At 36.5% G+C, this 26,902-nt stretch overlaps 1 protein-coding gene across 5 annotated transcripts; it reads left to right on the forward strand.

The window, feature by feature from the left end:
- Positions 1-52: 52 nt before the first annotated feature.
- On the forward strand, positions 53-25,393 carry LOC123554987 (glutathione synthetase-like). 5 transcript variants are annotated; one of them, XM_053547487.1, is made up of 14 exons: positions 7,769-7,914; positions 11,152-11,334; positions 14,463-14,590; positions 15,211-15,394; positions 16,675-16,750; positions 18,345-18,490; positions 19,532-19,574; positions 21,315-21,388; positions 21,769-21,933; positions 22,337-22,406; positions 23,224-23,415; positions 23,989-24,067; positions 24,382-24,571; positions 24,867-25,393. In XM_053547487.1, the coding sequence occupies exons 3-14, from the start codon at positions 14,488-14,490 to the stop codon at positions 24,988-24,990; spliced, it is 1,446 nt and encodes a 481-aa protein (XP_053403462.1). In that variant the 5' UTR covers positions 7,769-7,914; positions 11,152-11,334; positions 14,463-14,487; the 3' UTR covers positions 24,991-25,393. The 5 variants fall into 5 exon arrangements, with proteins under 5 accessions (XP_053403463.1, XP_045201411.2, XP_053403462.1 ...); XM_053547488.1 differs by lacking the exons at positions 7,769-7,914; positions 11,152-11,334 and adding an exon at positions 53-75; XM_045345476.2 differs by lacking the exon at positions 11,152-11,334 and having other exon boundaries at positions 7,756-7,914.
- The last annotated feature ends 1,509 nt before the right edge of the window (positions 25,394-26,902 follow it).

The raw sequence follows: 26,902 nt of genomic DNA on the forward strand, positions 1-26,902 counted from the left end.
CATTTGTAGGTAACATTATGCTTTTTCTTTGAACTGAGAAATATATATTATAAGGAACAAAAAGCAACTGACAAGGTATTTGATTTTTGTCGAATTTTACATCAGTAATACATAATTAATGCACGAGCTGTCAGCTACATTACTAGATTATAGTCCAGCGTGCAAGAAAAATAATCTACTTAGTTGAAGAACTGAACACTCTAAATAGCTGCTCTTCTTTACAGCAAACGTCTGTAACTTGCATTTTCTTGAAGAATATTGTCAGTGCTATAAGCAAAAATCAGAAGAAAAATTGGGTATTGTTTGATGCAAGGAATCAAATAAACACACTGTAAAACCATCCCAAATTGTAGTGGTCACTAGCGAATCCAGCCGGGTGTGCCCCTTCACCCTGAAATCGCCGGAGCATAGGTAATTTGTCTTTTGTTCTATGTAAAAAATGTGCCTTTTTGTCTCTCGCAATCATAATTTGTCTCTTGTGCCGGTTGAAAAATATAAAATATTCACCTTTTTCTCTCTCGCTACGCTTGCATACGTAATATGTCTTTTGTTCTGGGTGAAAAATATCAAAATATGCATTTTTCTCGCCCGCTATGCTAGCATAGGTAATTTGTCTTTTGTTTTGGGTAAAAAATATACATGTAAAGTATACACTTTCTTCTCGCTTGCTACGCTCGCTTAGGTAATTTGTCTTTTGTTCTGGATGAAAAAAACAACAACAAAAAACAAACAAACAAACAAAAAACATGCATTTTTCTCGCTCGCTACGCCGGCACAGTTAAAGTCAGAAATAGTTTTGGGTTGATTTTGTCGTGGAAGTTAAATGTAACTTTTAAAATAATGCAGTCCTACATGATACTGTTTATGTCTTATATGGTACTGTCCGCAATCTCTATTCACTATCAGGTTCGTATGCACTTGTATTGGTTTTAACGATGATATTATAAAGCATAAAATATAGCCTCAGATAAATCTTAACTTTCGTTTCGCAAGTAGGCAACTCTGGGCAGAACCAGTGCTGTTTTGGTAGTTGGTAACCCTTACAATTTCGTTTCGGTAAGGATTTACACCATTGTTGTAATGTAGTTTAATTATATTTACTATTGAACAGCGGCGTGTGTCATAATATTAATGCATTCTTGGGCTACATGATTAATTTATTGCTATTAACAAAGTAAAGTATAGTTTGCTTCTCTTCTTGACTTTGATACACCTAAACACAAGTAATTGATTATATTGTTAGATTGTGAAATTTGATCTCATTCGTTGATATGTAGAAAATGTCATTATACCATATATAAACACTTTGCTAAATTTATCAATGGAGTCAAAAATTAATAAATTAGTTAGTACTAATTCGGTAGCACGTTAAAAATTAAGAAGTGCAGTTTGAACAATTTCAGCATGTTTTTAATTTATTTTATTTCATATGTATATATATTGTTATACTCTCTCGTATACACGCATGCATGTACAGTTTATGTGACGATGAACGTCTATGTTCAAGTCAAGTTGTTAATAAAAATTCTGTTCTGTTCTGTTTGTTCTGTTCTGTTGATTTTGTCACATAACCTGTCCTTTTTCAATACCAAATAAAGTACCTCAGAACGCCCAGAATGCACCAGATGGATCCATTTTTTTTACAATTTTTCAGGGGGGGGGGGGGGGGGGGGGGGGGGGCGGCATGCCCCCGGACCCCCCTAGTTGCTCTACTACAAATGTTTTACGCCCCCACGCCCTAACACCAAATCCAGTACCCGTTCCTGGTGGTGGTGTATGACCTTAGTTCTAAAACACAATCATTTCTTTATGAAAATCCTACATAAATGACTGGCTTACTTCTTTCACGTGGTTCTTGCAATGAAGAAAGGGAAAATAGCTCTACAGAGCAAAGGAATAAAATTAAGAACTATTTGAATTCGTCGTTATGCGATACCAGTTGTTTTTTTTTTTTCGTGTCATTCTCCTTTTTAAAGTTTGTATACGTTGTATAGATACAAATGGGAATATCCGGTAAAAGGGTAACACTTTTAGCGGTAACGAGGCAGAAACTGTAATTCCAAAACCGGATGCTCACATCAGCAACCAGTTCCAGATTGCTATATTCTGGTGATTTGATCCACTTTGTGAAATACAATATGCAAGAAAATTTCTTACACATGTAAGCAATAAGACTGTTAACATTACGGGCATGATATTGTCGTGTACCGTTTTATAGTTATGGTATATCTTTCATAACTCTAAAATTGAAACGGGAAGGTGTCCTGCATTCCCCTCTGTTGTGACAATTTCAGAGCTGGTTTGTTTATGGCTCTTTGAGGACAGGGGCTTTAAAAGAACTTTGAGCTTCGTGATTAGAAAAAAAGACCAATTAAAAGACAGATAGTTTCGGGCATGGAGACGCTTGATTAAACTTAATTTTTCAATTGAAAACCAATAAAATTGCTTCTTGTCAGCTTACTAAACTTCATACGCGGGAACCGACGCCTGAGAAGTAAGCGTCCGCAGCCAAAAGTAGTGCTAAAAACAATTGTCATTTATTACCTAATAAGCGATTATCATATAGGAGCCGCGCCATGAGAAAACCAACATAGTTCGTTTGCGACTAGCATGGATCCAGACCAGCCTGCGCATCCGCGCAGTCTGGTCAGGATCCATGCTGTTCGCTAACGGTTAGGCTTTGACAGCGAACAGCATGGGTCCTGGATCCATGCTGGCCGCAAACGCACTATGATGTTTTTTTTCATGGTGTGGCTCATATAACATCTTAACACTGCATCAATAGCCTGTAGCCTGGTAGCTTATCATAAAGTTAAAATAAGAATCACTTGGCTTTAAGCTAACATCTAAGGCAAATGACAGGTAGATCTAGTTAAGATACAAAAGGGCAAGACTGTAGGGATAATACACGTTTTTTTGTGTATTAACGTCTGCAGAAGCCCGCGGGATTGTTTGTGACCGAGACCGAAAGTCGAGGTCATAAACATATCTCAAGGGCTTCTGCAGATGTTAATACACGAAACAAACGTGTATTGTCGCTATTCTTGCATAAAAATATATTTCACGACGATTTATGTATTGTTTTCAAACGTGATGACTTGACGATTCCGGTACATTTTTTATTTACCATTCCAGTTGTTCTTGGAAACGGTAAACATGTTTTAAATATCCATATCCAGGGCCCGGAAATAAACAACGCTATCAAAAGCACCTCCTGAAGGTTTTTAAGCGATTTTTTATCTCTCATTATTACAAACATAAAATTACCAATAATTGTTCATATTATTTCACAATTTGGTGGCCTCGATCACAATTTCAAGAATAATTACTTTGCATTCGAGTAATATTGAGTACGGACACGCAGTTGGAGTACGGATAAGTACGAACGTAGTGTCAAGTTTCCAAGCTGTTTATATAAATTCTTCGAGAAATCAGATAAAAACATACCGACTGATACTTACCAAAATCATAAATATAATACCTAAAAACGAACAATAGCACAAGTTAAACGCGATACTTATTTATTCACAGTTATTTACAATGACTGTGACTCAATGCAGACTTGGAGCGCCGGTATAAATTACAGACTCCGGTACATACCGGATTAACTAAATTTGAACGAAAATATCATAAATGTATATATTTTGTAACCATGGTGATACTAACCCTAACCTTTAGTCAGTATTTTATGTATATTGTACACTAAATGCATGCGGACATGCAAAAATATGCATATTTTGCCGTGCGCTACAATTAACAATCACTTTCGGGCATGCGCAGAAGACCGCTCCAAGTCTGCAATGAGTTACATCGATTTACAATAATGAACAGACCCTTTGTAAAGGGAGTGAATTCTAAGAGAAGCTAGAGCGTACACTGATGGGGGCAGTACGTTTGGGGTTGGAAACAGATACAGCTAAACATACTATGGATTACATTGTATCTATAATGCTACAAGATGAGGTTGTTAAGGAAGAAACAAGACGCAGATGCCAAATATCAGTGTGCGTGAAAATACATACATATATCCCTGGCAAAGCATTTCAAAAATAAAAATCGGGTATTAACAACACGTGAATTGCCTTGTTTGCACACGATTTTTCTCCCGTTTATACATGGGCGGATCCAGTGAAAAAAGTAGTTTTTATGCAAGAAAAGATAATAAAATTGCCACCTAGCTATATCTTTGATCCCTAAAATCCTTCCTGTTTCTTTAGATATCACATTCCAAACACTATTCTACTTTTTTTGTTCAAAATGAAAATAAATTATTGAAATTCTTAGAGAAAACATTACATGTATGCACAAAAAATTTACCGTATCATAAACAATATTCACAACAATTTATTGCATAATAATTATCATAATTTATTTTTTTAATTTTTTGTTCTCTCATATTTTCTGGGCTCAGGTGAATTATGGCACATTACAGCACATTTCTGCGCGTCTTCTGTATCTTGCACTATCCTCCCACCACATTGCTGACAGTCTGGAGGAGCCGCCAATATGGGTTACTGGTGGTGACTATATAAAAAATGCATACAAGCAAGCGTAATGGGTTCATTAGGCGTAAAAAAATTGTTTGTTTCCGGTATCCCGACCTACCATAAATTTTTGGCCCGATCCTAAATGATTTTATGGCCTTGGAGAATATTTTTGTCAACTTTTTAACAAAAAGTTGCAAAACTGCACTTTTATACTTTAAACATGGCCAGTGATGTTAGAAATCAACTTATTGATGCTCTAAAGGCATAACCCCCTTTATTTGTATTCATTTTTTGACACAAAAATAATTTCCGAAGGTCCCTTAATAAAAAACAATCAAAAAAAAAAAAAAAAAAAAAAAAAAAATTCCGACCTACCTACCCTAATTTTTTTGAGCATGTTACCGGAAACAAATATTTTTTTTTAGGCCTTAGATGGAAGCAACCATCATTTAGAGGCAGCACAAATTAAAAGTATATACATGTATTGCTTAAATTCAGTGAACAAGGCACGATGTTTTTTTTTTTGCACAAAGTAAGATTTTTTTTTATATCCCACATAAACCTGATAAAGAAGTAACCTTTGTACAGAACTTGCCGGATACTTTTGGCTTTTAGTATACATTCCGATATATAAGTTTACAAAGTTTATAATTATGAATTTAAGTCCTGTAAAGCGAGATTGTTGTCGGTTTTAAAAGGTTTACTGCTTTTACGTTCGTTACATGTTGAATCATTCACAATGTACGTGATTTAAAGTTAACACTAGCCTGGCTCCATGGCTATTTGTTTTTTAAATACTGCAAACATTTTATTGTCTAAAATAGCACAATCATTAACTGATGGCTAAACCATACAGACCTATGTTAGGAGCCAGGGACAATAAAAATACGTCAATACAAAAACAACCTGCTGGAGTAACTTCAACTGTTAATGAAGAAAACTTTTGCGAAATCTCACACGGAAGCCAGTCTAACTTGACATCTACAAGAGAGAAAGAAATGACATATTATTTATTGAGGTCAAAAGTTTAACCTTAAAGTGATGTCGCAACAAGTAACAGTTTCTCTTATTTTTCATCAAATAACCTGTACGTATCTCCAAAACGTAAACTGGTTCTGTTTAAAGAGCCGTTTGGCTTTCATTTGGATAATAATTATCGTCCTTGGGTACCTGCATCAGTCTGAAGTGGAGGCTGTATTCAAATGTACATGTTTATTCCTATTACAATGTACGCATTATTGAAACATTCTGTAAGTAAAACTAGCAAGAAAATAAATCTAGCCTAAAATGCGCCCCGGAGGAAATTCGCGCTGAGATGGGGCTCATTTCAGATAAAATCTATTTAGGTAGCAAGGTACACTTAGATGCGAAAATTTTGGGCACGGACGGTCTTACATGTAGCGCGTCGCAATATTGCACTTCCCCTATGAGCAAAATTTGGGTGGCTATTTTATAAATTGCGTGCATGTTTTGTGCTTTTAATTAACGGCAAGATCGGGATTCTCATACAAGAATAAAGAAAGTTATCAAAGCGAAAGGTTTACATCATCCATGAAAAATAGCGTGCCAAAATCATCAATTTTGCACCTTTTGAACAGTCTACAATGATCCCGCTGCAAGAACACTGTCCAATTTTATTGCATTTCTTAATTTAATAGTCCTTACTGAACGTCATGACATAAACGGAATGGGGGCCCATCCAGCTCGTTTTTTCGGAAAATAACGAAAATGTTCCCGAGTATCAATCAACAAGCACAGAACCCTTCCGTGAATTGAATTTTTCCGCGAAATGGTGTCTCATTGATCATACAAAGCTACCAGCAGTTAGTTTTCCAACTGACATCAGAATTTTACATGTATCGGCTGTATAAATTTTCTAAAGAATTAATAATCATTATCTCTCACCTTAATTTACAGACATCCAAAATCACGATGTTCTCTTTATAACAAATATTGACGGGGGCCAAAATTCGAAAGTGTACCCTGCTACCTTAGATTTTTCAGTTAATGAACAAAGAGGTTTTACTTGTTCTGAACTTTTATATGTCTTTCGCCAATTCAACCAAGTAAAAATGTTTTCAATAGCATGAAAAGAAGTCTGTATGAGAGACTCTAAACTTGCCCACCCCTAATGCACAAATTTAGCCAAAATGTACAAATCGTCGCTACGAGACAAAGAACGTACAATACATCCGTTTTTACCATTTTCTGACATGATTTAACGTATTTTGTCATTAGGAACGATATAAGGGCAATTCTGCACCATTTTGCGAAAATAAAATGTCTCCACCCCTTATTTTCTTATTTCACGGGGTCCCCACCGTCCGACTATCCCCCTGATTGACGAACTGCATAGCTGGTGGGCCAGATATGCGCTGTGTGGGTTAATAACATTAAAAATGATGTTTTTACTGTACCAGAACATTGTTACTGGAGCTAGAATCCAAAAAAAATCGTATGCGTGTATATTGACTTTTATGCTTTTATGTGTCCTCACCGTGACATTTTTGAGCTGCTGTGCCGTCAGGTAGCGTTTTAAGTGCCCAGAAAGTTTAGAATATCGAAGAAGAGGTTCTAAACTATTTGAAACCGCACAAATTTAAGAGTTCTTTCAAAATTTAATTTTGGCAGATTTTCCTTAAGGTAGCAAGGTACACTTAGATGCGAAAAGTTTGGATACGGACGGTCTTACATGTAGCGCGTCGCAATATTGCACTTCCCCTATGAGCAAAATTTGGGTGGCTATTTTATAAATTGCGTGCATGTTTTGTGCTTTTAATTAATGGCAAGATCGGGATTCTCATACAAGAATAAAGAAAGTTATCAAAGCGAAAGGTTTACATCATCCATGAAAAATAGCGTGCCAAAATCATCAATTTTGCACCTTTTGAACAGTCTACAATGAACCCGCTGCAAGAACACTGTCCAATTTTATTGCATTTCTTAATTTAATAGTCCTTACTGAACGTCATGACATAAACGGAATGGGGGCCCATCCAGCTCGTTTTTTTTTTTCGGAAAATAACGAAAATGTGCCTGAGTATCAATCAACAAGCACAGAACCCTTCCGTGAATTGAATTTTTCCGCGAAATGGTGTCTCATTGATCATACAAAGCTACCAGCAGTTAGTTTTCCAACTGACATCAGAATTTTACATGTATCGGCTGTATAAATTTTCTAAAGAATTAATAATCATTATCTCTCACCTTAATTTACAGACATCCAAAATCACGATGTTCTCTTTATAACAAATATGCTACCTTATCCCTAATGTACGCCATACCGTTATCTATTGTTCTAAATATAGAACGTATTAACGTGTTAATCTCACTCACTAGTGGAGTATAAAGATACTTTTAATAGACGCTTGTTTTTATGTTTGGATTTCGAAGGAATGTTAAAGCTTGTGTGATCATCTTTGTAAAGGTTCGTTTGTTTTTTTTTAAATCTATTTTGCAAAATCAGTTTGTTTACATGTAATGATTAATGAAACGAAAGTAAACAGTATTCATACTGAATTTATTTTACAAATTGAGTTAAACTCACTTTTATGATCTGTCAAAAACACTTGATGGAACAATTAACTAGGCTACAGTTGTGTACACATAAAAAAGAAGATACACATGTATTATAATTAGGGTTGTGGTTATCGATTATCATGAGCAAGTGATGTTTGCTATTGTTTGGCCTGGCGTATGGTGGTTAAAAAGCGCCATCGCAAAATTTCCAATATATAAGACATCAGTTTCGGAATCTGTTCTTGTTGGCTCCAACATTTATTTATAATAGCCGGCCTACCTTACATTAGATCGAAAGAGATCAGACGGTCGGATGATAGACGTTTAGACAGTGCATTTTTGCACTTTTAATTATCACCATTATTTACATAATTTGAGCTAGCTATATGTATATGCGTTTGCACATTTTTGTGTGTTTGCGGTTTAAATATAATGATAACCTAATTTATTAAGTTTATCTCAGAGCTGTTTACATTACTTCTTTTATAAATAGCCGGTCTTCTTTTATAAATTTATATAAACAAAACTCTGAAACTAAAACCCGTGAAAATTAGTTTCTGATTCATGTGATTTAACATTTCGGTCAAGCCATTCAGTACGTGGTATTATCACACCCTATTACCTGATGTCCACCACGCCGAGGGATGCGGCTGCCACAGAGGTAGGAAATCAATAACGGTGAATAGTGGTGTTAGTTTTTTGCGCTGTATTTTTTCATTTCGACTTTCCATGAAGATATTCTGGTGCAGGCATATGTGTAAATGCCTAAACATATTATATGATTAATCCTGGTCGCCAACTTTGCGGAATAAAGAAGTATTCAGCTGTTTAAATTGGACGTTTATTAAAATTGATGCGAAAATCATATTCAACGGCCCAATTCGAAGTGTTTACAAAATAATTTGATCGGGTTTACCTCACAAGTCAAACGAACAAACATCTGGGGATAATGCTGGCAAGTTTCAAGTCTGTCCGTACGTGTACACCGACGTTATGACCCTCCAAAGGGACTCGGGTACAGTCACGCATGATAAACTTTACCGCAGAGGGCATTTTTAAATGATGCCCATCCCACCGAGGAGTCAAAATATAGGATATCGTTTACGACAGAGGGAAATTTTGTGTAAAAATGTCTATTTTGGCTGTTTGTTTTGCTTTTGAGACCTGGGAGGTCATGGAATTATTTGCAGTATGCATTGTTTATACTTATGTTTAATAATGGGCGATTTTCAATGGCGGACACCGCTGTAACACGGTGTAAATAAGTCTAGATTGAACTTCTATCTATCTCCGACGTTGTTTTGGTACTATAAGTTTTCGTTTTGTAAACTCAGTTTTGTTTCAATTTCTTTTATAATGAAATATACAGAAATAATGATATCGTAAGTCCTGATGGTATCAGTACTTGCGTTCATTCTGGATTCAGTGTTGAATTTACGGTTTATATTAAATGATAAATCGTTTTGCAATCAGTCTAGATTGTATACATGTTATATTATACATGTATAGAGTTGTTTTACCACTGAAAGTCTTCGTTTTGTAAAATCATTTTTGTTTCTTTTTTATCATAATATACAGATATTTGCTGCCAGCAATGAAATCCTAAGTCCTGGTACTTGCGTTCTTGCTGGTTTCAGTGTTGAATATATGTTAATATTAAATATCAAATTGTTTTGCATTATCAAGCTTTCATACTAAGAGGCTACTGATAGTAACATAGTTCTACAAAAAAAGATCCGTTAGGCTAGAAAATTTGAATATATTTGTTGTCAGTGGCATAAGTCAAGTGATCGGTTCTAAATAAAGCTGTTATTCATTAATCGTTTACAGAAATGTTCTAAACAATTTATTTTGTATTCATTTTCAGAACCAAAGATGAAGGCATACACGTGTTATTACTGTAACAATGATTTTGAAGTTAACACTGGAGTGATTGACCATTTAGTTAATTGTCACGTCAAGAGAGATCTATCACAATGCAATGGAAATAACTCAACCATCTGTTATTACCGAGTTACTATCTGAAATGAAGATTTCATTCTGATCGATCTCTCTTGAAAACTTTAAAGATGTATTCAATTTTGATATTTTGCCCTGTAACTTCGATACATGCCCACACGCTGGTCACTAGAAATGAATATTTCACCTTCATTTGGAATCACGTCGGTATATATTTTCTGTCCTATATCCAGCATTCCAAATGTTTTCATCTTATTCCAGTTCCATGTACTTAAATGGTCAATCACTCTAGCGTAAGCTGCAAATCAGTGTCTTAGTTTTTTTTTAAAACAATTCTCATAAAAGAAATTGAAGCAAAAATGAATTTACAAAATGAACATTTACAGCAGCAGAACCAATCTATACATGTAGCAGATAGTATGCAATGTCGGAGATAGATAGAAATACAATCTAGACTGATTAACACTGCGTTACAGCGGTGTTCGCCATTGAAAATCGCCCATTATTAAACATCAGTATATAAACAATGCATACTGAAAATGATTCCATGACCTCCCAAGACTTAAAAGCGAAACAAACAGCCAAAATAGACGTTTTTATACCAAATTCCCCTCTGCCGTAAACGGTATCCTACATTTTGACTCCTCGGTGGGATGGGCATCATTTAAAAATGCCCTCTGCGGTAAAGTTTATCATATGTGGCTGCACCCGGGTCCCATTGAAGGGTCATAACGTCGGTGTAGACGTACGGACAGACTTGAAACTTGCCAGGATTATCCCCAGATGATTGGTCGTTTGACGTGTGAGGTAAATTCGATCAAAATATTTTGTAAACACTTCGAATTGGGCCGTTGAATATGATTTTCGCATCAATTTTAATAAACGTCCAATTTAAACAGCTGAATACTTCTTTATTTCGCATAGTTGGCGACCAGGATTAATTATATAATATGTTAAGGCATTTACACATATGCTTGCACCAGAATATTTTCATGGAAAGTCGAAATGAAAAAATACAGCTCAAAAGAATAGCACCACTACTCATCGTTATTGATTTCTGACCTCTGTGGCAGCCGCATCCCTCGGCGTGGTGGACATCAGGTAATAGGGTGTGATTATGATAAGATCAAATTTCTTCCTCATAAGAGAAGAATGGTTTAATTTATATAAGCCTTCGGTCTCTCAGGGAACCCACTCTGTGACTTAGATGGATCATTTTATTTGTGGTTTTTGTGCAAGGTCCAATCCTGACTGTTATGCCATGTGAAGGGTGAAACGGGTTCGAGACTCTGGAGTACCATTAACTGAAACAGATAAAAGTTGCTGAACAAGTTCAAGTAGTAGCCCATGTTTTAGAAGTGTAAAGTCGGTAAGCATACCCATATGTGAAGATGGTATCTCCAATATGTAAAGATAGGTGAAGATTGCATCACCCGTAGGTGAAGATGGTGAAACTAGTAGTGTAGTAGGGTATATAGTATAAGGGTGCACTTACTTCCTTGTGTTTGCCTTAGGTGTGAGAGGTCCCGGGTTCGATTCCCGGTCAGGCCTGTTACATTTGGCGCCCAATGTAAATAACTTACGAGTAGATATGAATGGACACCTTGGAACGTCCCACAGAGGTTCAGACTCCTGGAATTGACGAATTCTAAAATGGAAGGAGGGTATGTAGTAGGGTATAGGCCCTAGTATAAAGGTGCACTTACACTTCCTTGCTATTGAGCTAGCTTTGCTTTTATAGCGACGTGGTAGAGTGTCCACCTTAGGTGTGACAGGTCCCGGGTTCCATTCCCGGTCAAGCCTGAAGTATTTTCAGCCTGTTACAGTAGTAGCTTTTGCTGAATTGAAGGTAGTGGACTTGTAATGCCAATTGGCAAATAACGTATTCTCCGCATGCACTTTCGGCGTTCTCCGGTTTTTACGGAAAGCTACATGCACGTTGAGCTAGATTTACGTCCGAAAAATGCCGAAATGACTAACAAGAATATAGGGATAACGCATGTTTTTTTCGTGTGATAACATCTGCAGAATCCCGAGGGATTCTGCAGATGTTATAACACGAAATGAACATGCGCTAACGCTATTCTAGCATAAAACGCGTAAAAACTGATAAATGAATACAATGTCACTCAACGTCATTAAATTTCCACGAAATGCACGGGAATGTCTTTCCTGTTAAAACACCCCCGAAAAGTGACAAGAACAGCAGTTTTATGCTAGAATGTAGGGATAATACACGTTTTCTTGGGTATTAACGTCTGCAGAAGCCCGCGGGAATGTTTGTGACCGAGACCGAAGGTCGAGGTCACAAACATATCCCAAGGGCTTCTGCAGGCGTTAATACCCAAAACAAACGTGTATTGTCGCTATTCTTGCATAAAAAAACAACAAAAAAACATAACACGACGACTAAATGCATTGTTTTCATATGTGATGACTTGACGATTCCGGTACATTTTTTATTTACCATTCTTGTTGTTCTTGGAAACGGTAAACATGTTTTAATTATCCATAACCGGGGCATACATAACATCTACACTACTAAAAGCGTGATTTGAAGGTTTTTGAGCATCTTATTTTTATTTTTAGTTATTACAAACGTTACATTACACATAATTTTGCATATAACTAAAAAATTTGATAAACAGGAACACAATTATTTTAAGAATAACAAATTTACATTCGAATTATTTTGAGTACGAACAAACAGAGTACGGATGAGTACGAAGCCAGTGATTAGCTTTCGAGGTTTATTATATGAATTCTGCGAACAATCAGGTAAAAACAAACCGACTGATACTAACAAAAATCATTAATATAATACCTAAAAACGGGCAATAGCACAAGTTACACGCGATACTTATTTATTCACAGTTATTTACAATAACTGAACAGACGCTTTGTAAAGGGAGTAAACTCTAAGAGAAGCTAGTGCGTACATTGATGGGGGCAGTATGTTTGGGGTTGGAAACTGATACAGCTAAACGTACTAAGGATTACATTGTATCTTTAATGCTACAAGAAGAGGTTATTATGGAAGAAACAAGATGCAGATGCCAAATATCAGTCTGCGCAGAAATACATACATACGTCCCTGGCAAAGCATTTCAAAAATAAAAATCATGTATTAACAGCACGTGAATTGCCTTGTTTGCACACGATTTTTCTCCCGTTTATACATGGGCGGATCCAATGAAAAAGGTAGTTTTTATGCAAGAATACGTATTCTAGCATAAAACTGCCGTTCTTATCACTTTTCGAGGGTGTTTTAACAGGAGAAAAAACGTATGTTAACAGGGAGATTTCCGCGCTCACGTGCTGTTATAACACTTTTTTATATATGCGCGTTCCGTGGCAAAGCGTAAACGTATTACGGCCCCAAAACGGATAATTCAAACGGAAATCACGTCAACGTGAAAAACAGCGTAGACTTTACCGCGCATTTCATGGAAATTTAATGACGTTGAGGGACAGTATATTCGTTTACTTGGTAAATTATGCGTTTTATGCTAGAATAGCGTTAGCGCATGTTCTTTTTGTGTTATAACATCTTTAGAATCCCCCGGGAATCGTTGGTACCCCCGCCCTACTGGGCTCGGGTACCAACCAATCCCTCGGGATTCTGCAGATGTTATAACACGAAAGAACATGCGTTATCCCTACAACCGCACCGAGTGTCATTATAGGTCCATTTACAGTTTAATTAACTGTAAAGTTTTGTCTTTGCATCAAGTTGATTTAATTAACATACGGGTTTTTCCTCGTTCGTCTTAGTAATCATTTGAATAAATATAGAATGATTAATCTAGAATTTTCTATATTTTAAATAAATAGAACACTTGAAAATTACATCATATATGATAGAATGTTCTAGAAAAAGCTTTATTTTCATATATAAGGCAACCTCTTTGGTACAGTTAGTTTATTGCATGATAGTTTCACCAGTGTTACAGCTTGATATTATTAGTGCTCATACAAACTGATTTGTGAGGAAGTTTAATACAATCGGTGAAGATTTTATTTAGTGTTTATATTCTATAAATTCAGGTATTCTTTTTAAGGCAGTGGACCCGTAATAACAGTCGGCAATTTCCATGCGATTTCGTATTCACGAATCTCCGGTCATAAATGTAGCTTATACGAGCAATGGTTTCCGTAAAACCCGAGAAATGCCGAAGTCACATCAGAGAAAACGTAGTCAACGGATATTAAGGGTTTTCTATTTTCTTGCTGAACGTATCACTTACTTATACTGAAAGCTTAAAAATTTGTTTGCACATTTGTTATTAATTTTCACATTTATCAGAGTTAAAGTATAATAGACCCGCATGGATCACAACTTCCCCTCCTTATTTTATATCAATTTCCCTCGTGTTTCAGACGAAAATATATTTATACACGAAACGTTTTCTAAATTTTCCGCTTTCACTTTCATAACTATAACATTGTGACCTCGCTTCCAGGTTTAGGAAATATCGCTCTTTTTATTTTTTACAGTGAATAGTGCGTGCCAAGTTTGAAAATGCCGAGGGTCCAGTCAGTTGAGGAAGACTATGGAAAGCCGTTATCGCCAGAAAGACTCGATGAAATGGTACAACGTGTCAGCGGATGGGCTTTGTTAAGTGGTTTGTAAGATGTATCATTGAAATGAAACAAACCGAGATGGTACAATAAATTAATTGAGCCATGTCATGAGAAAATCAACATAGTGGCTTTGCGACCAGCATGGATCCAGACCAGCCTGCGCATCCGCGCAGTCTGTTAACGATTTATGCTGTTCGCTAAAGGTTTCTCTAATGGCAGTAGACTTTGAAAGCAAACAGCATGGATCCTGACCAGACTGCGCATGCTGGTCGCAAACCCACTATGTTGGTTTTCTCATGGCACGGCTCAGTTAATGCTTAACCTTTCAACTTTATTATAAACACATTCAGAATCTTTAAGGTACATTTTCAAAAAAAAAACGGTCAAACATTAATTTTAGTTTTTTTAGCAAGAAAATAGTGTTGTTGTCCGATACGGTAGCTAGCTATACTTCAAGGACATTTACAATTAACAATACGTCAGTTATCTAATGAATAAACTGATATTTATAAGCACAAAAAAGAAATGATAAAAAATATATTGAAAGTCACGTCCCGGTGTGATTACGAAGAACTCAATTGTTTCGGTATATGACACTAGTAGTTACAGTTTTGCTGATGTTTTACTCTTTCAGTTGGTTTAAAAACGTTATTTTTTTAAGGCGTTCAGAAGAAAATAACGGCAACCGAGTTTCCAGAGAGGCTCGAACCTATGCCGTTCACGCTTTTTCCCAGTATATTACCAGCCGACGTGCTGAGCAAAACAAAATCTTTACAGACAGCCTTCCAGACTGTAATATACAAAGTGGCAAATAACCATGAGTTCATGAAGGCATGTTTAAGCGGGTAAGTCCCATATCTGATTCAATAAAACTTGCTGATTTGGTAATGTAGTCCGTGAACTTGCATCTTTGTTTATATTAGTAATTGACACAGTGTAGTAGCCGGTTGGTCGTTCAAGAAGAGCGTCATTTAGGAACTTTGAAGAGAATTTAAGATATTGCGGTCACTCAGCTTCCAAAAGTTTTCACATCTGCACTTGACTTTGGTTAAAAATCTCACCAGAAAGATCGTAAGTCATTAAAAGATGGAGAATCGTTAGATCGAACTCACGAATCCTGGTTCCGCATTCCTGTATGCTGCCACTTGATCACTGATTTGTTGGCTAATTGGCGTGCTATGTAGAGGCGAATGGCTTACTGGTCAATGGTGAAATCTAGTCAGTAGTCAAAACTGTTGTCCGAGGTCTAAAGGACGGAGGGTTAATAGTTTTAGACTATTTACCAGAAAGCCATTCAGCAAGTGTTTTATTACATGACATCAGAAGTGTTCAAACTTCGTTATTCAAAAGTTTTTATCTTAGCATTAACTATAGACAAGTCAATAGTACAAACTATCGACTAGCGATTTATGTAAAAAAATCTGTTGGATCCTTAACAAAACAATTTGAGTTTTGACAGGCTGTCACATGTTGACAACTTATAGCGTAAATGCAGTCAGTTAATTAATAAATATCACAAGTCAGAGGGTTCAATAACAAGCAGCCTACGTACTATTTTTAGACCGCCCAGTTAGCTCTTTTTTGTTGGGTTAAGAGTTGCGCCAATACTGTTGCGGCCATACGGCGATTTGGTGGTAGAGGAAGACCCCGTGTCCCTCATCAGATGTTGTGCAGTAAGTCAGCTGAATGGCTTTCTTATATGAAGAAAATCTGCATACGAAGCGATGTTTCGAAGCCACGTCAGTAAATGGAAAGTAATTTGAAGTCAGCTACCTTAACCACTCGGCCACGGAGGCCCGATTAGCAAAACAGGTGTAGGATAAGGCGTGTAGTTCCAGTTCCCATGTAATTTATTGAAAACACTACATTTAAGTTCCTTCGTCCTCCGCCTTCAATTTATGTGGGGAAGTTGGAAATACTGGTCAGATTTAGCGGCCAACATGTGTAAGTGAAATATTGCATTTAGCAAACAGAGAAACAAATTACGGAAATAAAACAATTTTATTTCTATTCAGTGTACATTTACAGCTGTTCGTGTATTCATCCATTTAGTAACTTACATTTGAATTTTACGGCACATTAAATTTTGTAAAAAAAAAATAAAACCTTCAATTTTAATTTTCAGGTTACTGAATGTTGATGATTTTACGCAACAGCTATGGAAAATTTATGAAACAGTAAGAAATGAAGGAACAACTCAGGTAAAACAACTGATTTTATACACAGACGCTTGGGGTTAGGTGAGCTGCTCTGGCCCGCAATAATCTCTTGCTTTTCCATTTTTGTTTTATTTTTATTTTATTGTTTGCAAATTATCATACCATAAGTACTGCAAACAACTATCAAAACGATTAAAATAGTATTTGACGGCGTTTTAAAAATGCCACCAAATACCATCAAGGCACTAAGTAGTATTTAGTTTGCTTTGATGGTATTTGGTGGCATTTTTAAAACGCCGTCAAATACTATTTTAATCGTTTTGATAGTTGTTTGCAGTACTTATGGTATGATAATTTGCAAAAAAAATAAAAATAATGGAAAAGCAAGAGATTATTGCGGGCCAGAGCAGCTCACCTAACCCCAAGCGTCTGTGATTTTATATTTGATATACCGCCTATGAAATGAAATCAACCGGACCTTAAATTTATGTACTTTTATGAATATATATGTATATATACACATCATTTATATTTAGGCCTAAAAAAATCTTTGTTTCCGGTAACATGCTCAAAAAATTATCGTAGGTAGGTCGGAATTTTCTTTTTATCAAGGGAGACTTTTCGGAAATTATTTTTGTGTCAAAAATGAATACAAATAAGGGGGCTATGCCTTTATAGCATCAGTAAGTTGATTTCTAACATCACTGGCCGAGTTTAAAGCATAAAAGTGCAATTTTGCAACTTTTTGTTAAAAAGTTGGAAAAAATTCTTCAAGGCCATAGAAACATTTAGGGTCGGGCCAAAAATTTTGGGTAGGTCGGGATACCGGAAACAAACATTTTTTTTACGCCTTAGTACCATATATTATATCTATACAACAAACTTCAAGGCGCAATTCTGCATGGTCAAAAGTCCAGGAACCAGTTACTAAGCGAGGTTAAGTGGGGATAATGTCCTTTGCAGAATCATTTTTTGACCTTTAAAAGAGACTATTTTTATCATGACGTGTTACAAGAAATACATTATAAAACCTCATGACACAAGAAAAAGTACATGTTCAGTAGGCCTATAAAGCAATATAGAAAGCCTTCCGTGTACGAAATGAAATATGAAATACACTTAAAACCAAATGTACAATGCAACCTCTGTAGTGCATCACCCTTTGGGAAATACATATATTGACTGTTATGTAGAGGTTGTTGTTCTGGCGGGGTAAATTAGATTGTATATTTCATTTTAAGGAAATTTTGATGTTGTTAAAGAGGGATTTTTGCTTAAGAGAGGGCCGCTCTGGAGAGGTTGTATACATACATGCAGTTCGAGCGAATATAAAATAACTGATGCGTATATCGGCCAAATATTTATTTGTTTTCGAAACTGGTTAAATTAACCTTCATTTGCGTACGGTAATATCTAGTGCTGTCGTTTCATATACTATAGTATGATCTAGAATATAAGCCATGTAAAAACAACAGACATTTTTGTTTCTTTCTAGCCTCTTTAACAACTCTAAACAAATTACTTCTGTCGCTAAGTCACACTTGGCGTCTAGTTAAAGTTGTATGCTTAATCCCGGGTGGAGACGTTTATTATTTTAAAGCTCATTTATATTATGGACAGTAATTGCATATTACAGGAGGTATCAATTATTCTTACACGAAATGATTACATGATGGAGTATGCGGAAGAGGATGGCGTCAAACAAGACTGTAAGCAGGTCGAGTTCAACACTTTTGCCTCTGGAGCTGGTGGCGTCATTAGCAGTATGGTAGATGTTCACAGGTAATTTTAACACACTATCTTGTTTATTAAAGAAAAAGTCATTTACGTGAATTTTCTGTTTATCTTTCGAAAAATTATCCTATGGTGGGTTAATCGAACGAGGGAATCGGCAAGCAGAACATGCAGTGAGCACTCGTAGATCAATCTGAATTGATTACCGCCTCGGTGGCCTAGTGGTAGAGTGCCCTCTTCGAGTGCGGGAGGTCGTGGGTTCGCACCCTGAGCGCGTCATATCAAAGCCGTGTAAAATGGTACTAGTAGCTTCCTAGCTTGGCGCTCAGCAATGAGAGCATAGGTCAGGGTCTGGTCAGCCCGATGTCAGTAGAATGAGATTGGATAGGTTATCATGCCACGTGTCTACAGCGTGATATTCCAGTGAGGCAGCCATTTTGCTCAGTGCTACAATAGACTCTGTCGTGTATATGACTAATAATGACTTGAAAGTATTGACTTGACTTGTTGAAAAAGACGCTTAACACAAACACGCACTGAATGGTCAGAACAATATAACATGACAAGTCATTGTTAATGACCTAGCCAGCCGCAAATGGGAAAACAGGCATAGACCTACATGTGCACATGTGCTGGGGCAACCTTGAGGGTTCGCGGCATGCTCCATAGTAACGCAGAACGGTCTGGCGCATTTTGACGTATATTTTGAGATAAAATCTACCCTATTTGGAAATTAATGATAAGATAAATTTAGCTTGTGGAATGTATGTGCAGGCCAGGGCCTTATTGCGTTATAGGTATCTGCGCCAATTAAATTTTCTTTGGACATACAATGTAGCAGACGATATTATATTCAACTAATATTGAGTTCCTTTAGCAAGAAGTTCAGAAATATATGTGATATCTCCAGGTTGTACGTGACACACAGCAGGAACGAGATGTATGTGTGGTATCTCTACCTTGTACGTGATACAAGAAAACCGAGATGCGTACGTGACATCTCCGCTCTTCTCGTCCTTGCGGTCCGTGTTTAAATAAACCATAGTTGGACATGACATTTTTCTTCATGCTATGTTACTTTTTTTACAGGTATAGTTTATCATTAGAAGATATACTGTTCAAAGATAACCAGGTAGTTACCCTATATTATAAAACCTAATCAAATCAGCGATTATAGCTGCAAAACTTAGATTTTATACTAAATTACATTTATCAACTCATTTTTATACGCCCGTTTGAAAAACGGGACGTATTATGGGAACGCCCCTGGCGGGCGGGCGGGCGGCGTCCACAGACTTTGTCCGGAGGATATCTTCTACATGCATGAAGGGATTTTGATGAAACTTGGCACAGTTGTTCACCATCATGAAACGGAGTGTCATGCGCAAAAACCAGGTCCCTAGGTCTAAGGTCAAGGTCACACTTAGAGGTCAAAGGTCAAATTCAAGAATGACTTTGTCCGGAGCATATCTTCTTCATGCATAGAGGGATTTTGATGAAAGTTGGCACAATTGTTCATCATCATGAGACGGAGTGTCATGCGCAAGAACCAGGTCCCTAGGTCTAAGGTCAAGGTCACACTTAGAGGTCAAAGGATACAAGAATGAAAACTTTGTCCGGAGCATATCTTCTTCATGCATAGAGGGATTTTGATATAACTTGGCACAAATGTTCACCACCACGAGGCGGAGTGTCATGCGCAAGAACCAGGTCCCTAGGTCTAAGGTCAAGGTCACACTTAGAGGTCAAAGGATACAAGAATGAAAACATTGTCCGGAGCATTTCTTCTTCATGCATAGAGGGATTTTGATATAACTTTGCACAAATGTTCACCACCACGAGGCGGAGTGTCATGCGCAAGAACCAGGTCCCTAGGTCAAAGGTCAAGGTCACACTTAGAGGCCAAAGGTCAGATACAAGAATGACTTTGTCCGAAGCATTTCTTCTTCATGCATAGAGGGATTTTGATGTAACTTGGCACAATTATACACCATCATGAGACGAAGTGTCATGCGCAGTTCCCTTCTTTAGAATTACTTCCCCTTGTTGTTACTATAAATAGCTTATATTGTAACTTTTTCATTACTAGTCGTAGAGAAAAATCGAGACCACTTTTCTGTAGTACAACATGCATGCTACATCCAATTATGAGGTTTATTTTGACCAATCTCTACCTGGTAAAGATTTTTGTGTGGACTTACAATTTTTGGATTTTTTTTTTTTTTTTTTTTTTTTTAAGATTATCTTCCCTTAGTTGTTACTATAAATAACTTATATTGTAACTTTTTTATAATTGACCGTAGGGAAAAAACAAGACCACTTTTCTGTGGTACAACATAGATGTTACTTTCAAATTTTAGATGTATTTTAAGGTATCTCTACCTGGTAAGGAGTTTTTTTGTGGACTTAGAAAAACAAATGACTTACAATGATTACTAAACAACCACAAAATTAAATTCCATTTGCAAATACAGGTGCTAGAGTAAAGAAATTTGCTGTGACGGGCGTATATTGTGACATTCTGGCACTCTTGTTGTGTTTATCACAGCCAAAAAAAAATAGAAAGAAATAGTAAAGACATTTTATTATATTTACGACCCATGAAACAAATGTTCAGATGTTTTGTTTGTTTTGTGTTGGACCGGAGGATGGTTCCAGGCGCACCTCTGGGCATTATTTAATATATGGAGCAGTCAGCCTTCCATAAGCCAGCTGGAGGACTTATATTGTATACTTTATGCTCTGTAGCTGTCAAACCCACAGCGTTGAGTGGCAAATGAAACATAGATAACGACCTTAACCATCTTTGTTATTAGCACAGATGAGTCAGCAAATTTTGTCTTATATGATTACTAATTTATTTATTTTATAGTTACCAGACAATCACCCTACCGCTGGACTAGCAAAGGGCTTGGTTAAAGCATGGCAACTGTACAAAAATAAACGGTAAGATGGTGGTGTGACTACATTTTCAGCACTACATGTTCTTTTATAAATACATGTATCAGTGAATATTTTAGTGTATAACTATTGCAACCATTAAGTACCGCGATACCAGCGAGGACCAGGCTACTTGTAATCATGTAATTCAGTTTTGATGTTTCAAGTCTCTTATAATATAGTCATTAAGTCATAATATGTAAAGTTTTAAACATTATTTTTGTTGTTTTCATTTAAGTTTGGTAGCCAACATTTATTGAGTAAATTATACGTTATTCCAAATTGACGTCATTCTTCAGGCTTGTTTTAACGATGTTCATTAATTAAAAAGCAAAACGGGCATTGATTAATGTACAATATAACATGCGTTTTATTAATGTTTACAGAGCAGCACTACTGTTTATAGTTGGTATACCAGAACCAAACACCCCGGACCAGCGCTGGTTGGAGAGGGACATATTAAGGCTAGACGGGTCAATTAAAGTAATATACAGAACATTCCCACAGCTGATAAAACAGATGACGTTAGGAGAAAATAAAGAATTAATAGTGTAAGAATTGTGACCATTTTTAAAGGATTTGTATACTAGGTAGCAAAAGGTGTTGCCGAGCTGAACTTCTGCTAAAATGGTAAACAAAAGTCCAGATCTGTACACTCGTAGCAATTTCTGTGAAATTGAATGCTAAGAGAAGTGCGTTGCTCTGACCGAGAATATATTTTGCGAGCAGTTGTGAATAGGTAGCCTGTACTTCAGTTTTTAAAGAAAAAACAAGGACCTGCATATTGTTTGTTTACTTAATTTTGTGATTCGGAATTTAAATATTGTAGTTAATTTTTTTTTACATTGAAATAAATGCATTGGAAATTTGACTATTTACTAGCAGGTGACTATATTATGCTACTAGTAAGTGTTATTTACTATTTTATAAGTTCAGATTTTCTATGTTTCACAGTGACGGGACAGAGGTTGCAATAGTTTACTACAGATACGGGTATGCACCTAAACATTACCCTACAGATGCGGTAAGTCGTCTACATTGAGTTTATCCTACATAATGCAGTAAGTCATCAGCCTAAAGTTTAGTTAGTCGTCTGCGTGAAGTTTGTCCTACATAATGCGTATGTCATCACTACATAAGGCAGTGAGTCCTTAGCTAAAAAGTTAAAGTTGTCTGCGCGAAGTTTTCGCTGCATGTTGATGTAAAAGTTATCAAGGTAACGGTTAGAAAGTCCTGTGCATAAGTTGTCCTTCATAATGTAGTAAGCCACCAGTGTAAATGTTTAAAAGTCGTCTGTGGGTAATGCTGTTAGTCATCAGCTTAGAGGTTTAAAGTCGTCTGCTTCAAATTGATCATACATAATGCAGTAAGTCATTAGCATAAAGGCTATTCTGCTGTATCTTTTGGTAAAGTTTGTCATTTTAATACAACAGATTTATTCCCGTTATTAAATACGAATTCATGTTTTGTAATAGCCTAACTTTAGGAAAGCAACTGAATAGTTGAGTATTCTAATAAATATACGTTTCTTATTCACCAGGCACAAAGGTTATTCAGTACAAATCACTCGTTATAAGACGGTGACATCTTGTTTGACTTGGGGAGTTGAGACCAGGCGCAAATGATAGTTCATACAATACACTTTGTTTTGGTCCGCTATTTATCATTCAGAATATACATGAAATGTTGTACCTTGCGCAAAACATACGATGCACTGTTGCTAAAATGGGTGCCTTATAATCTACTCAAAATGCTTCGCAGCCGTTACGGACAGAACCGATACTGAATATCAAAGCAGTATAGAATTTCATTATAGCTGTATAATTCTTGGTTTTTTTCAGGAATTCAAGTTACGATTAGACATGGAGAGATCTCGCGCAATCAAATGCCCTACCGTAGCATTCCATCTTGCCGGCTGTAAAAAGATACAGCAAGTGTTAGCCGAACCTGGAGTATTGGAGAAATTTATAGATGGGACAGATGTAATAAAAGATCTTAGGTCTACATTTGTAGGATTGTACAAACTAGATACAGTGAGTTGAAGCATTTAGTGTAGTAAACCCTTGTCGGCATTTTCCGGTAGTTTTCGTATTCTCCGTTAGCGACTTCGGCATACTCCGGTTATGAAAATTATGGCCAAGGGATGCTTAATGCACAGACATTTCAGACTATAATTACGAGCTTTTTACTGTAAACCAATTCATTCTCTTCGTTCGATTAATTCATTAACAGAAGGTGTCCCTCGACGTACTACTACACTCGAGTGTTGATGTGTTTCAAGTATAATCTTATTCGATCATATCACTTGAAATAGATTATTTATCAAAGATATCTCGTATGGGCTTATTTAAAGTAAAATTTGACTTCAATTTTCAGGTTCACTTTATGCGTAAATGCTGTAACATGTCTCGCCTTTCTGATGTACAAAGTCCTTCAGTCACGAAGGCCAAAATTCAGTCAGTGATTTGCAATTTGTTTACAAATACTTATAAGTTGTTCAAATATGAAAGCAGTGTGAAGTATCCACTTGCTTACTGAATAGCGTTTGTAGTTTCTTACGACTAATGTTAAATGCGCAAGAAGAAATATGCCCTTGTCAATTTCAGAAAGATTCCAGCAAAATAATAACACAAGCTCTGCAGACGCCAGAAAGATTCGTCCTTAAACCACAAAGAGAGGGAGGAGGTAGAGATTTTATTGCACACACATAATCCTTATTGTTGCTCTTTGATAAACATTACGGTGCTGACTTTGGTTCGCCTGTATAACCACCCTGCAGAGTCCTCCCTAGCACTAAATGAATGAAGTATTGTTCTAAAAACATTAGCAATGAAACGTTTTAATTATAGTTATGCTTAAGAGGATGGTTTTGATTTTCCAAAATGCCACCGCTACCTACTCCATTAGAATTTGTATGTAAATCCAACTGAAGGGTATTTACCACTTGCCTAGGTTGTGATACTAATATATACTTCTCTAAATATATCTTATTACTTTAGGAAATAATTTGTTTGGTGACGAACTGAAAGATTACCTCGAGAAGATCAAGGAATCACCAGAACTGTCTTCATGGATCCTGATGGATCGGATACGTGCTGCCAAACATAGGAACCGTCTGATACGTGTTGGTCTTGGGCCCGAGTGTCGTGATGTAGTCAGCGAACTTGGAATCTTCGGTGTTCATATCAGGTAAGCAAGTACGTAAAGCGTTTGCTTGCACGATTATCGTGTGGGTCTTAGCAATTACTGTATACAGGACGGCCTACCCAAAGGAGTTTAGAACATAACCAATTCCACACTTGGTTTAACTTGCGCTTCAAAATGCATTATAAATTAATCTAAGAAGTTTATTTAGTTTATACACTCGATTCCGCTTCCTTGAATAACTTTCCTTTTAAACCTGGTCTATTTATTTCCTTCTCGCCTTAATGCGTCAGGGAATTTTGTCGCAATGTCCAAACGTGAGCATGTTTTACATTTTCAGCACTCCCACGTCGGAGCTGGAGAATTTTGAATGTGGATATTTGTTACGTACCAAGCCCGAAGAGGCAAACGAAGGGGGATTATTCAGCGGGCATTCATGTCTAGATTCACCATTCCTTGTTTAGCGACCATTGCATAAACGACATGGAATCTCCACCGTACACTACATGTAAGAATCTGACTATCTGCTGTGAACATTTTTATGAAATGTCCATGTCCATGCAAAGTTTTAAGACAATACCGATAGTTTTTACGATGGAACCATATATATATACACGTATATATATATATATGTTGTTTAATCAGTGAACAAAATCCATGTGCATAATAATATGCATTCATTTTGGTCATTTACGCACTTTTGAGCAGCATTTATTTTGTTGTACCTTTTTTGTTGTATTATGTAGTTTTTATCAAAAGCATTTATTTACTTGCCATTTTAAATAACTAACGAACCAATCTGTTCTGTCGAATTATGCCGTTTATATTTACACGATTTATGTTTACATAAACGTTTTCCTGTTCATAGTCATGTTTTTGTTGTTGTCCATTCATGCCATTTTATTTTAAGTGACGCTTTTAAATACAAGTCGAGAATTTCATACGGGTCATGTTTAGGAGTCATTTATGTCAACATACAAATGATCAAAATAGTTTCAAATGCACAATATTGCTTCAAGATCATACGCATAAAATTGACAAAGGGAAGTGGGTAGAAACACTTGCAATGTCTTGCTCATCAAGAAAGTGAGACCATGTGGTAACAAGTGGGCCAAGATGGCCCTAGGTCGCTCACCTGAGTAACACACCATAACAGTGTGAACATGTTTTACCTAGTGATTTCATGGAGACAAATATTTTGACTAATTTTCATCAAGATTATACAAAAAAAAATGTGACCGGAGTGTAAACAAGCATTTTCTTTGATTTGACCTAGTGATCTCGTTTTTTATCACACATGACCCAGATTCAATCTTGTCCAAAATTTCATGAAATTAAACATTCTGACAAAGTTTCGGGAAGATTTGAGCAAAAACGTGGCCTCAATAGTGTATACAAGCTTTTCCGTTGATTTGACCTAGTTTTTGACCCCCCGTGACCCAGATTTGAAATCGTCCAAGACTTCATAATAACAAACATTCTGACCAAGTTTTAGTAAGATAGAATCAAAAATGTGCCCCTAGGGTGTAAACAAGCTTATTCTTTGATTTGACCTGGTGACCTGGTTTTTGACCACACATGACCCAGATAAAAATTCATGCAATGTTTAATGCAGACAAACATTCTGACCAAGTTTCATGCACATCAGATGAAGAGTGTTAACAAGCTTTTCCTTTGATTTTACTGTGACCTATTTATTGACCCCAATTGACCCAGTTTCGAACTTGGCCTATGAATCATCAAGATAAACATTCTGACCAAGTTTCATGAAGATAGGGTCATAAATGTGGCCTCTAGGTTGTCAACAAGCTTTTCCTATGATTCAGGGGCAGTAACTCTAGAACCCATGAGGGAATCTAGCCGGTTTTCAAAAGAAACCAAGATCTTATTGTGACTTAAGTTGTGTGTAAGTGTGGTTTAAATCAAATATAAAATGTCACTTCTATCGTCTTCACAAAGTAACTCTGCAACCCATGATGGGATCTGGCCAGTTTTCAAAAGGAACCAAGATATTATGCCAATACAAGTTGTGTACAAGTTTGATTAAAGTTGATTGCAAAAAGTTTGATTAAAGTTGACTGCAAAATGTGGTCTCTATCGTGTTCACAAGCCACAAATATAAAAGTTTGGCCCTTTAAGGAGCCATAACTCTAGAACCCATGATGGGATATGGCCAGTTTTCAAAAGGAACCGAGATATTATGCTAATACAAGTTTTATGCAAGTTTGATTAAAGTTGATTACAAAATGTGGTCTCTATCGTGTTCACAAGCTAAAAACAGCAAATTTTGGCCCTTGAAGGGGCCATAACTCTGGAACCCATGAAGGAATTTGGCCAGTTTTCGAAAGGAACCAAGATATTATGCCAATACTTGTT

Source organism: Mercenaria mercenaria, chromosome 7 (genome assembly GCF_021730395.1).
Source record: "Mercenaria mercenaria strain notata chromosome 7, MADL_Memer_1, whole genome shotgun sequence".
NCBI classification, from domain to species: Eukaryota; Metazoa; Mollusca; class Bivalvia; order Venerida; family Veneridae; genus Mercenaria; species Mercenaria mercenaria.